The sequence below is a fragment of the Tetrao urogallus genome (assembly GCF_951394365.1).
Source record: "Tetrao urogallus genome assembly, chromosome: 1".
Taxonomy (NCBI): domain Eukaryota; kingdom Metazoa; phylum Chordata; class Aves; order Galliformes; family Phasianidae; genus Tetrao; species Tetrao urogallus.
In genome coordinates, this window is record NC_136813.1 from 137,171,044 (window position 1) to 137,187,692 (window position 16,649).

Genomic DNA, 16,649 nt, shown 5'->3' on the forward strand with positions numbered 1-16,649 from the left:
CCTCCCTTGTTATCTCTGTCTCACCTGCAAGTCTTAACACACCTCAAATGTCCTTTGCTCATCTTCAGCTTTGCTTTACAGCTTGCAGAAGACAGGCTGCTCACAGCAAATGCATTCATACTCTGTTCCCTTGGCTAGTAGAACCCATGTTTTCAGAACAACTTGCACAGGCTCTAGACAACAGTGGCATGACATATCCATGAAAGGGAAGCAGAGCACAAACCGAGGGGATGGAGCTGCAGGTCTCTACTCCTAGGACAGAGTGATATGAAGGGCAAGGAGAATTTCCGTGCCAAAAACATGAAGTGACACGGCAATAACACAAGGCAGTATTCCACCCAAAATAGTGCTGGTTGCAGAATTTTCTATGTTACTGCAGATCAACATGAGCTACATCAAGATAAGACAAAAATACAAAAGAAATAACTAGCCAGTAAAGCTTCCAAAATGTTTCTTCCAGAATCCTTAGATTACAGAGATCTCAGGGGTCAGTTATAACAACACTAAATTTAAGAACACCTGATGTCTTGGAATGGATACAGCTAGCACCTCACAAAAAACACTGGCAGAGCTGCAGTTTCTCTTGTCACACTCAGACAAGGCAACTGCCTAAACAGATACAATTCTAGCCGCCAAGGATACCATCAGAATCTTCTCTGGATCATTTAGTTGAGTTTTTGCCAGCTCCTGCCAGAAGGTTTTGGGAACAACGATCCCCTCCTTTCTTCAATAACACCATCCTCCCTCTCTGAAAAGAAAAATCTCTCGCATTTCCATTTCCATTTGGAGGGCTCCACCTTGGGAGGTTACAATTAGTTCTCTGTAGCTATCTACACAGCGAGTCTCACTGCGTGAAAAAAAAAAGCAAACCAATCATAAAACAATATTTGGGCAAAGCCAATTGAGTTTCAAGTCTGTACAAATACAAGAAAAACTTGTATTTTTTGCCCAATACTTGTGCCAAACAAAGCATACACAGACAGCATGTAGGTCTCTGAAAGATGTGCATTTGGCTTCTCAACAAATCCTGCTGGAAACTCCCCAGAGATACAGCTTGAGAGCCATTGTACTCCCAGAGAAAGGAAATGAAGAACAACGGGAAGTATTGCAGGACGTTAGCAGGGCTGACTCACTACACAGCAAAGTGTCTTGGTATCACAGAATCACAAGGTTGGAAACGACCTGCAAGATCATCTAGTCCAACCACCCTCCCATTCCTATTAGTACCACAAGCACTAAACCATCTCTCGTAGCTCCTCATCCAGGCGCCTCTTGAACACTGCCAGGAACGGCGACTCCACCGCCTCCCTGGGCAGCCATTCCAGTGCCTGACCACCCTTTGAGAGAAAAAGTTTCTCCTAATATCCAACCTAAACCTCCTCTGGTATAACTTCTTGCCGTTTCCTCGGGTCCTACTATTACTGGGAGAAGAGGCCAGACCCTTTTGCACCACAGCCTCCCTTCAGGAGGTTGTAGAGTGCAATGAGGTCTCCCCTGAGCCTCCTCTTCTCCAGACAGAACAATCCCAGCTCCCTCAGCCGCTCCTCATAAGACTTGTGCTCCAGACCCCTCACAGTTTCGTTGCCCTTCTCTGGACACGTTCCAGGGCCTCAATGTCTTTCTCGTAGTGAGGGGCCCAAAACTGAACACAGTACTCGAGGTGCGGCCTCACCAGTGCTGAGTACAGGGGGATGATCACCTCCCTGCTCCTGCTGGCCACACCATTTCTAATGCAGGCCAGGATGCCGTTGGCCCTCTTGGCCACCTGGGCACACTGTCGGCTCATGTTCAGCCAAGCATCAACCAACACCCCCAGGTCCCTTTCCTCTTCACAATCATCCAACCACTCATCCCCAAGCCTGTAACGCTGCATGGGGTTGTTGTGGCCAAAGTGCAGGACCCGACACTTGGCCTTGTTAAACCTCATCCCATTCACCTCGGCCCAGCGATCCAGCTTATCTAGATCCCTCTGCAGGGCCTCCCTGCCCTCAGGCAGATTGACACCACCTCCCAACTTGGTGTCATCTGCAAACTTACTCAGGGTACACTCAATCCCTTCATCTAAGTCATCAATGACTTAGATGGTATCAGCAAGCAACAACATCTGCAGAAGCCAGGTTGGACCAAGAGATCACAGTGGATTCACAAGACACCTTTTCTTCCTCACCTCATCTGCTCTGCGAAGAAGCCCAGTTACGACCTGGAAGACATGAGAAAGGCTCACCTCTGAGAATTCTGTTTGCAGTGACAGTGGAAAGCCATGAAAAATTATAATATTTATCTCTTGCAAAGATTTAAGAAGCAGCTACTCTTTTTCACTATTGCTTGCATAGGAAAGGAAACACATCCAGCATGCAAACATGGTAGAAACAGCCGAGTTGAGTGCACATGAGTATGTGCTGACATCACAACTGATGCCAGCATAACTGTTTAAACACAGAATACACCAAGACAGCCCTGCACAAAACGCAAGGACAGCACGGCTAAGTGTGCAATTAACAATAACTGATTTTAAGGCAGGAGAAACTTCTAGATGGATTCCAACCACTTTATTTTAAAATCACTGCATTTCATTTAGCCATTGCCTGATGAAGTCAGTAGTTAGCATTCCAGGAAATGCTTTAGTAAAAAACAACCTGCCTTGAAAGAGAGTATTCCCTAGTTCTGTTGGCAGTATGCTCTTGCCATTAATCGTCTTGACAACAGACATTTATTAAATGCATACCATGCTTACAATTGCTCCCATATAAATTTTAAATTATTTGATTCCCATTTAGAAAACATACGTTCATCCTCAGAAATACAGACAGGCTAGGAATGAGCTCTGAAAATTAAACCACTACAGTTACATTACACAGAAAGAAAAAGTTGGAAACAATTCTCCCCACATAATTTTCTCATTGTGTAGTAAAATTCTGGAAAGCAGTTATGCTGAACACTCTTGTTCCCATCATCACTTTTAGGCAAATAAAAAACAGTGGAGTTTTCTTACATTATAAGGTTACAACAGTGACTTAATACACAGATGTGGAAATGGACAAATCTCCACTAATGACTACTGTGATATTGTCACCACATTACATACACTCAGTCTTCTCACCCTCAGCCTTGCTACAATTCTCAGCAAACCAGGACAAAGCTGCATCCATACCTCTTGTACTGTGCCGTCTCCTCCTGCAATAATGATCAGATCTGTGTTTTCCATCAGTTCCATCAGTTTTTTTGCTTGTCCTTCGTAATCAGTCTGAAGAAACAGAAATTCAAACATGAGAAATCAGGTGATTATTTCTAGGGTGTATATGTATGTATTTTTCATATACAATTTATTTAATAGTTGTTTTCACATAAGTACACAGTACGGCACGCTTCTTACACAACATTCTCTTAAACTTCTTCGACTTAAGAAACCAGTCCTCTGCCTAATACAGTGTAAAAAAATAAACACACACACAGCCTAATGAGGCTCTCATTTAGTAGATTTAGAATATCCAGAAATAATCAAATTTGCGGACAGTTTTACATTTAAATAAACCCACAAACAAACCACTCTTGCAGAAAAAAGCCTCTTTAGAGGCCAAAGTGATTGAGTGCATCTCCTGAAGCACAGAATCAGCTATATCAAGGGCTGCTGCCCAACAGCAGGCTAGGAAAGCTGCTAAAAACAGTTTAGCACGAAGGAGTATGCTGGCTTTCTAAACTAGCAAACCGTTTTCTGCAAAGTGAATGCTTTTTGCAAGGACATACCAGGCCCAGCAGTGGCCTAGCTCTGTTTTGATCACATTCCACATCTGAAGTTAAAAAGCATTAATTTTTAATTTTTGCAGAACATTTTTTTTCCTCTTAAGCTGGGACTATGTGTTTTCAATGATCAAAGAGAGGCATTAATAAAAACAGCATCTTAACACTAAACAGAAGCTTAAGAAAAATATTCCAAGACAGAAGTATATATATATTGCAGGACACAGTGAGTACTAAACAATCTACAGATCACAGCCACAAAAACCTGCAAAGAGATGGAGACCCCTTCACATTTACTTTTTCTCTTTCCAAAGAAACCCCCTCAGCTAAGTTGAGCCATTTACAGCTCAGTGTTCTGCTTCCATGAATTATCGGGGGATACACTGAGAAATTTTTAGGGTGAAAACACAAAGTTATTTTTAATTAACTTGAAGAATTCCACTGCACGTCAAAGCTCCTTGCTTCTGAATTCTGCAAGTTGAAGCAGAACTGATAATTTCAGCAGCAACAGGCATGCACCACTAACCAGCAGTCAAGTATTGAGAGATTTTTCTCTCAAACATGAATTACAGAAGGGCTGCTTTAGACAGTCAGGCATGTACATGTACTGCTTTAGCTGAAAATTTACAACTCAGTACACAGTTTGCAAATTAACTGTGAATTAAAAGGATTAAATACCTTCTTAAAATCTCAGTAATTATTTCCTCCCAGCAGATGCCTACAAGACAACTGAGAATTTCAAATACATCCAAAATTGGACTTCAATTTCTGAAAAGAAAGCAAAGCAGACGCTATATTTCTATTTGCAGAACCTATCAGTTCTTACCGTAACTATATTTACATCCAAGCCAGACAGGTGTAAAATCGGAGCAGCATTTTTCTCAAAAAGGTTCCTGGCCTTGCTAGAAGAAAACAACAAAGGAAAAGTAGACATCAGTCGGGTGGCAAAAGAAAAAAAAAAACAAAAGAAAAGTAATTACTGAATAACAACAAGAAAAGTAGTTAAAAACAGAGCACACAGTTTACGTTATCAGGCACACAACCTCCTGTCTGAGATGTCAGCTTCTTGTTGCAGTTTTAATACATGCAGGAGGTTGTCTGGCTTTCTCCAAAATTAGTTTTAAAAGTCAAAACAAGATCTCCAGAGAGAAAGATACTAAAAAAAAAACCCAAAAAACAAGTAATGACATGCAGAGCAGCAGGCTTTAAAAGCACACAAAAAAAAATCCTATTAAGTTTTTTACAAAGATGCTTTTTTAAAAATAATATTTACTTTTATTTATTACTAAATAAATATAAAAGCAAAATTTTCTCTGGCCTCCTTCTGATACAGGATTTGTGCATGTTAATGCTTTTAGCTCCATAGTAAAAGAATTATCTGTTAACTATAAATTACTTAGAAGTAGAAATATGAGAGATTTAAATGTAAAGTTGGAGGCTTTAATTTATTAACACTAGGCATTTTTTGTCATAGGTGTTTTGTGTAAAGGCACACATGTCCAAGCACTTCCACATCAGATATATCATTCCTATGGTGTCTGTACTGAACCCTTCAGAGATGCAGCTGAGAAGTTGAGCTGATGAGCAGAAGCAGACACACATCATATCCCAGATATTTTTTTTACTAATGAGTATGCAAAAGCAGCAGCTGACCTCTTCCAGGAGTCTTGCTCTGAACCCATATTTAGCCTCCCAGTTTGTGGGCACATCCCTTTCAAGGACGTGTTCCTACAGAAGTCAGATCACTGAGGATAACCTCAACTCTAAAAGAAATCAAGGTCAACATTCTACGGTTTTTGAGGTAAACATGTCACATACAAGGGATGTAGAGGAATGAAAAAGACTCAAATCCTGGATAAAGTATCTGGAAGTCATTCTTTCAATTCGAGCATCTAATTCCATTTGCCATCCCAACATCTTCAGTGATAAATACTTTGGCGTAGTTACACAGCAGCAGCTTGGCATCAGAGGGGGACATAAATGAGCTCAAATTTGGCCAGCTTTTGTAGTGAATGGCAATTAGATATATAGAAAGGAGAGTAGGGGAGGGGGAATTTTACCCTTTGCAAGCTGCTGGATTGAGGAAAACTGTCGCTTTCTTCAAAGGCATATTGGAAGGAATCAGTTCGTTGCCAAAAACCTGAACAAGAGAAAAAGATCACAGTTCAGTGTAAGAATGATGGTAAGGGAGTTCAAATTAATCCATCTCCACAAATATCAACAGGCTTCCAAGCCTCACAACATTCAAATTGCTTCCATTTTCAGTCACTGTACAGGTCTCCCATTCAAACATCAGAACTCTTGGCAACAGATAATGCCAGCATCACAAGAAATCTACACTTGTTTTAAGATTCATCCACCATTTCCTTTTCGTCAGCTTCTAGCTTTCTGTCACGGGAAGGAAGACCCATGATACTACATCTCTCTGTAACAATCACCAAATTCCTCTTCAACTTTTCATCCCATTCTGAATAGACGCCTTGATTTTAAATTCTTTGAGAGCTACTTCACACAGCCTCTTGTGCACTTCAGCCGTTCATACTCATCTCCATGGTTTTCCAGCACGAGGGGCAGGAAAAGGCAAAGCCCCAACATTACTCCCCTCTCTGCAAGAGCCCTCTCGACTCACCTCAAGGCATCCCCACTACCACAAGATCAAACTGGTTCTGAGCCCGGCGGTGCCGACGTGTTCAGCAACACCAACCAGAAGACTCAGAAGCAAAGCAGGAACAAAAGACTGCTGTGCTGAACACAAGAGTCAACTGTCCCTGCTTTCTTCTCCTTTAAAGCTTTATCCCCTGTCAGGAATTTTTATGAAGGTGGACATGGTGCACAAAACACTGTAGATTTGAGCGATCATCAGCTGCTTGAAGTTGAAAGGACTTTCCCTCACCAGCTTTGTTCAGGAAGCCTCAACTGGAAGGAGCTGGCCACGCCATGGAAACATTCAAACTTCTTCAAGGAAGTTGCTGTGAGCAAAGGAATGGTCAAAGAAATGGCACCAAACCAGCTGTTCTGTAGCTTTACCAAAAAAAAAAAAAAAAAAAAAAAAAAAGGCAAAAAAATGATTCTGTGTTTTACTGCTGTTGTTAGAAGGGCAGGATTGGGAAAGATATGACACATCACAGCTGTTAGAAAGGATTATTTACTTGGGAGAGCACAAGGTGATGCATTTGCTTGCTCTAAACAATCTAAACGGGCTCATAAAAATGTACGAGTATTGGCATGACCATTTCTTTACGTAACAGATGAGGATATTGATGTTACATACAGGAGCATTTCCAAAACAAATTCTGATTTTTAAGAAGGAAATAAAAAAATAATAATGCAACATTCTTTAAGTTTTGCGGTCAACTTAAGGACATTAAAAATGATTACTGAATGGATAAGAAAGTATAATTTCAGAAAGGCAATATCCTTTCCAGCTCCTTGTTAAATGTACAAATCCAAGCACTGTGTTTCTGGACTTCTAGGAAGAAACTCACTACTCTGTGATTATGAAAAACCCCATTCTGTGAGGCTTAACAACGCTTTATGAATGTAAACAGAGATGTGATATGCCTTTACAAGAAACTATCCCCACTTGACTGACTAACCAGTTTGCCACCTAAGCAGGACCTATTTAATATACACCCAGAGCTCAGCAACATCAGCCAGAGCCCACATTTGTGAAGTCCATAGTCAGCTGACACTGGTTTATTCAAGAGAAGGACGTGTAAAAGGTTTTTCAGTGTTGTAAATGAGTTCTCTATTGTGGAATCCTTCTATCATCATCTGCCAACCCCAAGGCTGTCATCACAAAGTCATCTCTAAATTCAGACGTGTGTGGTGGAGTCTTTGCAGGAAGTATTGCTGTAGGGGATTCTTTGGCAGGAAGGTGGGTTATCACCAATGTGGTGCTGTACTAGGCTTGAGAGCTCAAAAAAACATGAAAAAATAACAGGGAAAACTCCCTGCTTTACCCTGACTAGTCTTGTTATGAAGTGAGTCTGCCTCTATTTTGCCCAGCACTTACACAGTGCTGTAAGAGCAAACAGCATTTTTCAAACAATTACAGATTGCTGCTATTCCAAAGAGCAAATCGGACATTTAATGCCTCGCTGCTGCGTTGCTGCGTTCTCAAGCAGCATTTGGCACTGACACTTCGGTGAGAATGGAAATTACAGTGAGAATTGATTACAAAGCTTTCTGGTTCACTCCTTTCTAACACAGGAGTCTTCCGCAGGATATTTTCCCAAGTTTTGCCCCCAGCAATTGTAGGAAGCCCTATTGACAGTATGGCACTTTTGTTTACAAGAATAAGCCATAATGGAACAGATCCCATCGCTTAATGGCTGGAATGAACAAACAGTAAAGTTACAATTTCCACAATAGAACCACCTTCTCGTGTCAGTCCTTCCTTAGCAGTTATGACAACACACACACTTAGGTCTTGAAATTTCTCCTCGTACATCACTTCATCAATACCTTTCTTTTTATAATGCCAGGAATTGGTCAGCATGCGTCAAACACTGAGGCAAAAACTGCTATTTTTGGCAATATAAAAACAACTTCTGTCACCGTGAGATCTCTGCAGTGAAAATTAATATAGAAAACATAAAAATGAAGAACAACAGATAGTCTGAGCTGAAATTGCATTTCACTGTGAAGGTATGATTTATGGAAGTAATATTTTTTTGCTTTTTATTTATCACTATATTTTTCATTATACATTACTTTTTTTTTTTCTCCATTATCATTCTAGAAGACTTGAATTCCCTTACATCTGTTTTGGCAAAACAGTTCCACAGTTCAGATCAGGTTCCTGTGAACATCTTTCCCTCAACATCTGGCAGCCCCAAATTGGGATTATTCACTGCACTGCAGCTATGAAGCAGGGTAACCTCAAGCAGAGCTCTTTAATGAGAAAAATGCTTTTTATCATTCTCCTTCGGCCCCAGTACGTAGCAGTGATGGCAGCAGTATCACACCCCAACATACCGGCACGGAGAAGTGAGTTTGAAATTAACTCCTAGGAGGTAGAAAGACTCCTAAAATCTACACCATACCAACCAAGGCAATCAGAGCCATCAGGACAGCATCTCTGATACATGCATGGAGGAATTCAGTTTGCAGCAATGGAGGTACAGGTAGCTGGAGCAATGGCTGAAACCTCACACCCCAACGAGGGCACTGTGCCACCCACTGCAACAGCAGAGCCAGGGCACGGCGGGTATGGAGCCCCAGCTTCGGGCTGCAGGCCTGCCCGCCCTTTGGCACTGGAGCAAGGGAACACAGATGGCAGCATTACAAGGCTTGTCACGTAGAGAAGGCCTGCTGGGAACATCTCAGGAGCCCTGCACAACCAAGATAAGAGGGGGATTTTAATCTAATTTTATCACTTTAAACGGTATTACCTGGGCTTCTAGGCACGCGGCTCTCCGTAGCAGGTTATCGCTATTAGATAAGACAGAACAGAGAGTGGACGTTAGGTTGAGTAAGTTTAAGACAATTTGCTCTTTTTCAAGATAAAGGTGTGTACCCTTTTCACACACGCTCTGACTGCTCTAAAATAAAAATACGGATTCTTTAAGGCCTGTTTAACACGTTTAAGGATAAAACGCACCCTTTTAAGCACATTCTGCATGCGCACACAAACACCCTTTCTACAGGAAACAGAAAACAAAGACCAGTGTGCTGAGATTACATAAGCCATGAGACACTGTAGCACTGTGATTTATTTTTGAATTGGTACATAACTGTACTCCAGATCCAAGCTGCTTTTCCTTTAAAAATAAAAGTTAATACTGCTTGTTATTTATACTGAAGGTACTTACCATTCTGGGACAAGAGAAAGGATTTAGAGTTGACTTTATGCATAACTTCTATAGACTTAAATCTTTGCGCATTACAGCTGTGAACTCTCCCTCCCCCAGTCTGTAAGCTGACCACATTAATGCAGGGCCTACCATGTACCCAGGTCTGAGCATGACTAAGGCCAGAGAGGTGAAATAACCCAATACACCTCAGTGAAACTTCAAAATAAAGAAGAAATAACAGTATTAGATATGCCACTGACAGTCATGTCAGAAAGAGACTCCAGACTCTGATGTGTATGCTTGCGACATGAGCAAAGTGGAAGACAGTATGCTGGTGGTAAGCAAATTGGAAGTAGAGCTACTTAGTGTGCAGCACACTTCAATTCTTCTCCAGACCAAAAAAATGCCCCATTGGGCTTCAGAGACAGAAAAATGAGTCCTATTCTGTAGCTTCATCTGTCCTCTGGCTACAAGACATTCCCCTCTCTGTGCTAAAACCAATGATCCATCAGCTCTCCTTCAGCAGTATCTGACAAGACAGTGTATTATTGTCTCAAAAATCACAAGTACAAAAAAAAAAAAGTTACAGTCAGCATAATGCATGCTACACCCATTAAAAAGATCCAAGGCAAGCCATGAAAACCATTTGACTACGGAAGCAGCACATTCCTACCACAACGTATTTTCATTGGGCCAAATTCTGCAGTGGGAATGGCAGAAGAGTAGGCAAAGCCTTGATCAGAATGATGGACCACAGCAGGAGTATGATCTGTACAATGTCACAAGCTTATGCTATTTACCAAAGGAACCAGGTAAGCCATTGGCACTGACAACACCCACAGGTGATGCAGTGTCCTAAAAGGAGAAGTAGGGTGACTTTAGGTGAGATATAAAGCTCTGAGAAAATAGCTCTACAGAAAAAAAGAAAAAGAAAGACACAGATTTATTCTTAGTAATAATAAAAATACCACTGGAGAACTCATTCTGGAAAAAGAAAATATGTAAATAACAGCTCACCAAGATAACAAGTAACTGGAATGTCTAAAAAACTCCTCAGAGGCATAAGCGTGTTTTTAACTGTCATAAAACCAAAGCAGTAAGCCATTTGTATTAAGTACCCAAAATACGACCTAGAGAAGCAGCGCTTGTGTTTGATTGCAACAATATGAGGAAAGAGCATCAGTTAAAATAACTCTGCCTGGAAAGGTTTGTGTACAGGGCTAAGCTGAAGTGCCATAGCTAATTCCAGTTCCATCAAGGCAGGCTACGCCCACACTGCCCTGTCTGGAACAAAGACCAGAAGAACCATTTATTGATCAGAAACTCAGGGATGATTTGACGTTCCTCTCCAGCAGAACAGCACACACAGTCCCACGCCATCCCCACCACATTCACAGGTTGAATGTATTTTAAAGCTATCTAATGATGCCAGGCAACAGGAAGATGTTTATATCCTTAACTTGTGTCAGTGCTTTGCTATCTTCACTTCTAAGAGGAAAAAGAAGCACAAGTACACCCACACACAGTTGTATCTGTGAGTACACAGGCCTCCTTCTGCATCACAGCTGTACACAGGGACTGGTGGTCACCAATGTCGTCCTGAATGTCTCCTGCCAGAAGAGCACAGATGTGCACAACGTAGTCTGTCTGCTCCCTGGCTGAGGCTGCACCCCCTGGGCAAGTGCCCAGCTTTTGGTAGCTTCCAAAACAGCACCCTCTTTGCTCGATATCAGCATTTACTCTCACCTCGGCTTTTGAAAGCCAGGAAAGACAAACCTTGCTTTGCATCAGCTTCACCCAGGACACAGAATTTATACTCCATGTTTTTGATGAAGATTTGATGAAATAAAGTCATTCCACTCAGGAAGATACATGGAAAGGTGACAAAGTGAGTTATCAGCTGGCAACCACACAGAGACCAACATTGAAATTACAGATAACAACAGCACTCAGATGGCTAGCAAGCAGACAAAGGCCCAGATGCTTTGCCAGCATTTTCTATGGAGAATGTCAATATTTCAGTGTATACAGAGTTAAGCAGAGCATTTGAGGAGTCCACCGCCTCAGCACCATACAGCAGTCCCCAACCTAACAAGGTGATGACCACTCACCGAGTGGAACCACTGCAACACTCTGCCCAAATTGCACACTCAGTCAAGCTGGCATCCATCATGCAAGAGACAAAATTGCTGCTCCTGCCATCTCTGGTGGGTCACTGCACCATTCGGGATGTGTGAAGGGCAGCAACAGCCCTGCTGAGGAGAGTAGTTTCAGGACATGAACTGGAAAGGTGAGAAGTCATTTGGTGAACATTTTAAAACAATCCTACAATATGCTGTCTTGCTGCTTTCTTCATCAGTAAGGAAACATTTCAAGAAATACAAGATGATGAGTACAATTTAAAGCAATTTGAATTTTATACTATGACTCCTTAAGCTAATGAAGTCAACAGGCATCAGTAGCTACTGCTCAGAAACACAGACAGAATTAAGCTGTGTACCCTTTTTCCATCCTATTAAGTAAGGAAAGAGATTTTTAAAAGGCAAGTTGATTACTTCTCTGTAATCAGTCTTGTCTGGATACATTAAACAGAAGTGCAGAACTGAATATGAGCATGCCTTAGGCAACTCGCATGCCATGTAAGGTTTGATCCAGTATATAAAAAATTCAGCATCCCTCAGATCTGTAGTACAATATGCTATTGATTAAAATGATGATAGTTCATGTAATCCAGTGATATAAAAGGGAGATAACCTCATATATGACAGCACTGAGAACTCAGTGTATTTCTTCAATACTATAAGGTATTTGCTACCCCAAATAGAAGGCAACTGATTTTAGATGCTCTTTTATGAGAAATAAAGGAATGTGAAGGTTCACTGAGGTTTTCCAAAAACAGCAACAGGGTTTTAGTTAACAGCAGTTCAACCAAACACTACGCCTATCACTCCACACATGAAAAGCTTTTGCTACCTCCTGATCGATATCTTTTTCAAAAAGCATTGCCCATTATACTAAATATTTAGATCATCCCAATCACAAATGGTGGAGGGGGAATCAGCACAAGATTTCCTCTTTGCTCTTCTAGGTCATTCAAGGATGAACAAAGATGAAAGGCTAACACACTGATGCAGAAATATGAAAAAAGTATTACACAAGACCAGGATAAGAAATGCCTTGGCCTTTACAGACCATCAACAACCTTCAGACTAATTCATAGAAGAACCCTTTCACTGCAGTGCCCCTCTCTCCTGTACAGCCTATGAAACACAACAGCATCCACATCAGATCCCCAACACAGCCCACAGCGTGCTGGAAGGGGGGCAACACAGGGTCCGAGTTTTGGCTGGTCCTGTGTGGAGCCGTCAGTTGGACTCAACGATCCTTACGGGTCCTTCCCAGCTTGGGATAATTAAGCAACTTCCCAGCAGGGAAGATGCACAAAGGATGAGTTTGGAGAAGGTAACATTCTCCGTGTCCCCACCTGTCCATGCAGCATTGCCCAAAGTCTTAAGCAAGTGCTCCAGAGTTTTTCTGTCCCTATGTGCAGGCTGAGACTGACTACAGAAGAGTTACTATTTATTTGCAGGGCAGATAGTAGCAGCTTCCCTTTATGCAGGCATCATAGCCTCCACATCCAAAAGAAGAACGAACCCTGAGAAGTCAGAATAGCAAATGAGCTTCTCCTTGCAAGAGAAACATTTCAGAAATTTCAGGAGGATGGAAAAGCCAAGAAGAAGGATGGAGGAGGGGAGAAAAACTCTTTTTCAGCTGCAAATAAATGAGCAACACCTCAGACAGCTAATTCCAGGAAGTCAGAGGCTAATCTGAACCAATGCTGTGCTAAAGCAAGCCCCTTCATCAGAAGCTCCTGCAATGCCAGAAAATGAAGCACAAGACTTCACTAAACCTTTAATCTGTTCTAAGAGGGCAAATATAAGTGCAGTAGTATGCCTGGTGCATAGTAATTTAGCCTCTGATGCTACTAACAGCATGACACAGAGCCAAGACAGCCCACGTACGCCTCTTTCCTTGATGTGTCCAAGTATAACTGATATAGAAACAAAGGAACCCGGAGTGACTGACATGAAAAGAAACGCAAAATCCACTAGCACGTTTGGAAGCAAAACAGAAACTGCAAAGAGGGCCCCTAGCCTATCCCTGCTATGGGCAGCCAGGAGAAAAGACCTTCTGTACTGACAGATATCAGTACGCCCAGGTGGCCAAGAAGACCAGTGGCATTCTGACTCATATCAGGAATGGTGTGGTGAGCAGGACTAGAGAAGTAATTCAGCCCCTGTACTTGGCACTGGTGAGGCCCCACCTCGAGTACTGTGTTCATTTTGAGGCACCTCAATACAGATAGGACATGGAGGTTCTGGAGCAGGTCCAGAGAAGGGCGGCAAGGCTTGTGAAAGGCTTGGAGAGTGTGTCCTATGAGGAGAGACTGAAGGAAGTGGGGATATTCAGTTTGAGGAAGAGGAGTCTGAGGGGAGACCTTACTGCTCTCTTCAAATACCCAAATGGTATTTGAGCAGGGCTGGTCTCTTCTCACTGGTGACAGGCAACAGGATGAGGGGAAACGGCCTCAAGTTGCACCAGGGGAGGTTTAGGTTGATGATCTTGAAGGTCTTTTCCAGCCTGAGCAATTCTATGATTCTATGATCCTATTCTGTGGGCACAGGGCAGCGCAAAAGGGCATCTGAGACCACGCTGGAACTGCCACACTCTTGCCATCAGAATCTTCAGTCCATTCAGTCTTTTTTCTGTTCCAGGGCTAACACAATCCTCCACAGAGCTCAATAAATGGCTCAACAGTCGTCACCTTTCCCAAACCGTTCAGCTCTCTGAACAAGCTGGTCTAGAGGGAGGCGCCCCTGCAACTGGATGACCTTAAAGGTCCCTTCCAACCCAAACCGTTTTATGATTCTTAAAAGAGCATTTTGCCGCAGGGCTGCAGTCTGCATTAGAGTCACTCCGAGTTCTGTCCAAGGCCCTCATGCTCACGGGCTCTCCCGTGCTGCGCATCCTATGCACAGTAAAGAAACACTGCGTTACCTCTTAAGACAAAGGGGAAGACCGAAGAACGGAACGTGTAAACACTTTTTCCCCACTGTGTCATGCAGGTGAAAGCACCATCCCTACACGTGGCGCTAACAACCGCAAAGCACCGAAACGTAGGTACCAAAAGTTCTGCTACACAGCCCGACCCGACAGCGGACGGGACACGGAGCCTTCCCGCCCCTCAGCCCTCCGCCCCGGGCGGCACTTACCAGTGCTTCCCGTACAGCCAGTTCCCCCCCCAGCTCAGCAAGCACACACCGAACGTGGTTTTCTTCCAGTGGTTCCTCAGGGTGGCGAACACCTTCCCCGCCCCCGCCATGCCGCCGAGGAAGCGGCGGCCACGCTGCACGCACCCCAAGGGAAACGACGCGCAGTCCGCCGCCGCCGCCGCCCGGCTCGGCTGGAAACGGCAGCCATGGCCCTGCGTTCCGCGCTGCCGGCCCTAAGGTCACTTCTAAGCAAAAAATGACAAGGGAACATATTTTCGTGGCCGTGCTTCTGTGCTCGTAGACGCGGTGCAGTCGCCTCCAGCCCGTGAGGTGGCCCGCAGCGGGGTATTGGTGGAGTCACTGTCCCTGGTGGTGTCCCAAAACTGCACGGATGTGGCACTGAGGGATGTGGTCAGTGGGCATGGTGGGCATGGGATGGTGTTCACCTGCGTGCACTTTGTCCAAGGTCTTTTCTAACCTTAGTGTTTCTGTGATTCTATGATTTGATGTCCAAGTCCCACCAAATAAGTGACCACTGCACCAGGAGAAACATCGCCAACCATGGGGAAACATCGCCAACCGTGGGGAAACATCTCCACCCGTGCCCTGCTCACAAGGATGTCCTGCAGCTGGTGAGGAGCCAACATTCCAACAGGGAATTGTGGAGATGTGACTGAGTGACCCAGCTTCACGATGGCACAAACCTTTGGGACAACCCAGAGACAGCCCAGGGAGACCTGAGAGCAGCCTCTCAATATTTAAAGGGGGGACAGCCTCTCAATAAAAAGGAGGGGACAGACTTAATAAGGTCTGTTGTGGTAGGATAGGGGGAAATGATTTCAAACTAAAAGAGATGAGTTTTAGATTCATTATAAGGAAAAGGGCTTTTTTTTTTTTTTTTTTTTTTTTTTAATGATAAGGGTAGTTATGCACTGGCACAGGTTACCCAGTAAGGCAGGGGATGCCCCATTCCTGGAGGCACTCATGGATGATCTGGAGGGGCTCTGAGCACTCTGATCTAGCTGTTGGTGTCCCTGTTCATTGCAAAGGAGTTGGATCAGATGGCGTTGAAAGGTTTCTTCCAACTCAACTGATTCTACGATTCTCTGAAGCCAGAAGTGAAAGCCTGGTGCAGCATTCATGCCTGGCTTCATCAGATGCAAAATGCAGAGTGCAAATGGCTGCAGAGATACCAGGGAGATGAGCTGAGAAATGAGAAAGGAATGCAGAGGGGCAACCACTCGAAGTGGACTGTTGGCTAAACAAGTAGTGTAAGGGTGTGCTTTGCTTTTGGAGAACGCTATCCTTCTGCCAAGGACTAGTGCTTACAGAGGATCTGTGTATTAATAAAAGTGGACTGATGGAGGCAAAATTTGGGACTAGAGGTACTTAAAAGTCTGTTCTGAAAGAGTCATGTTGATGCAGAAGAGAGGGCAGAAGCCACTCTACTGTTACTGATGAGGAAAGCAGATTAAAACCTGCAGATTGGTTTCCCTACTGTTGCTTTTGATGTCTGGTTCAGGCAGACCCTTGTCCAGTAGCCATCTCTTCCCACTAAACATTCTGGCTTTACCTATTCAGTGCATCTCATCCAAATTCATAATTGTCATGAGCTGCCACAAGTGATTTACAGAGATCTGTTATAGCTTCTGTTTCACAACCAAATCTTTGGAATGTTGTAATGTTTATTAACAACGCTTCCAAAACGAGCTTGGATTTTTTTATATAAACCTTTTTCAGTATGCCAGTACAGGTTCAGTGAAGTTAGAAGAATGCTGCAATTTGAGAAGAGCCTGAATGTTTCTAAGATGGCGGAATGGAAATTTTCCTGAGTTCATAT

The 16,649-nt window shown here is 43.3% G+C and overlaps 1 protein-coding gene across 1 annotated transcript in view; it reads right to left on the reverse strand.

Moving 5' to 3' along the window:
- Positions 1–14,919, reverse strand: part of AGK (acylglycerol kinase) — a gene marked incomplete at both ends in the record, with an annotated part of 31,726 nt that extends 16,807 nt beyond the window's left edge. The window contains 6 exons of the mRNA XM_079549682.1: positions 2,168–2,200; positions 3,152–3,244; positions 4,565–4,640; positions 5,799–5,878; positions 9,135–9,174; positions 14,810–14,919. Coding sequence (XP_079405808.1) covers positions 2,168–2,200; positions 3,152–3,244; positions 4,565–4,640; positions 5,799–5,878; positions 9,135–9,174; positions 14,810–14,919 — 432 coding nt within the window. The remainder of the gene's footprint in view (positions 1–2,167; positions 2,201–3,151; positions 3,245–4,564; positions 4,641–5,798; positions 5,879–9,134; positions 9,175–14,809) is intronic.
- Positions 14,920–16,649: the final 1,730 nt, after the last annotated feature.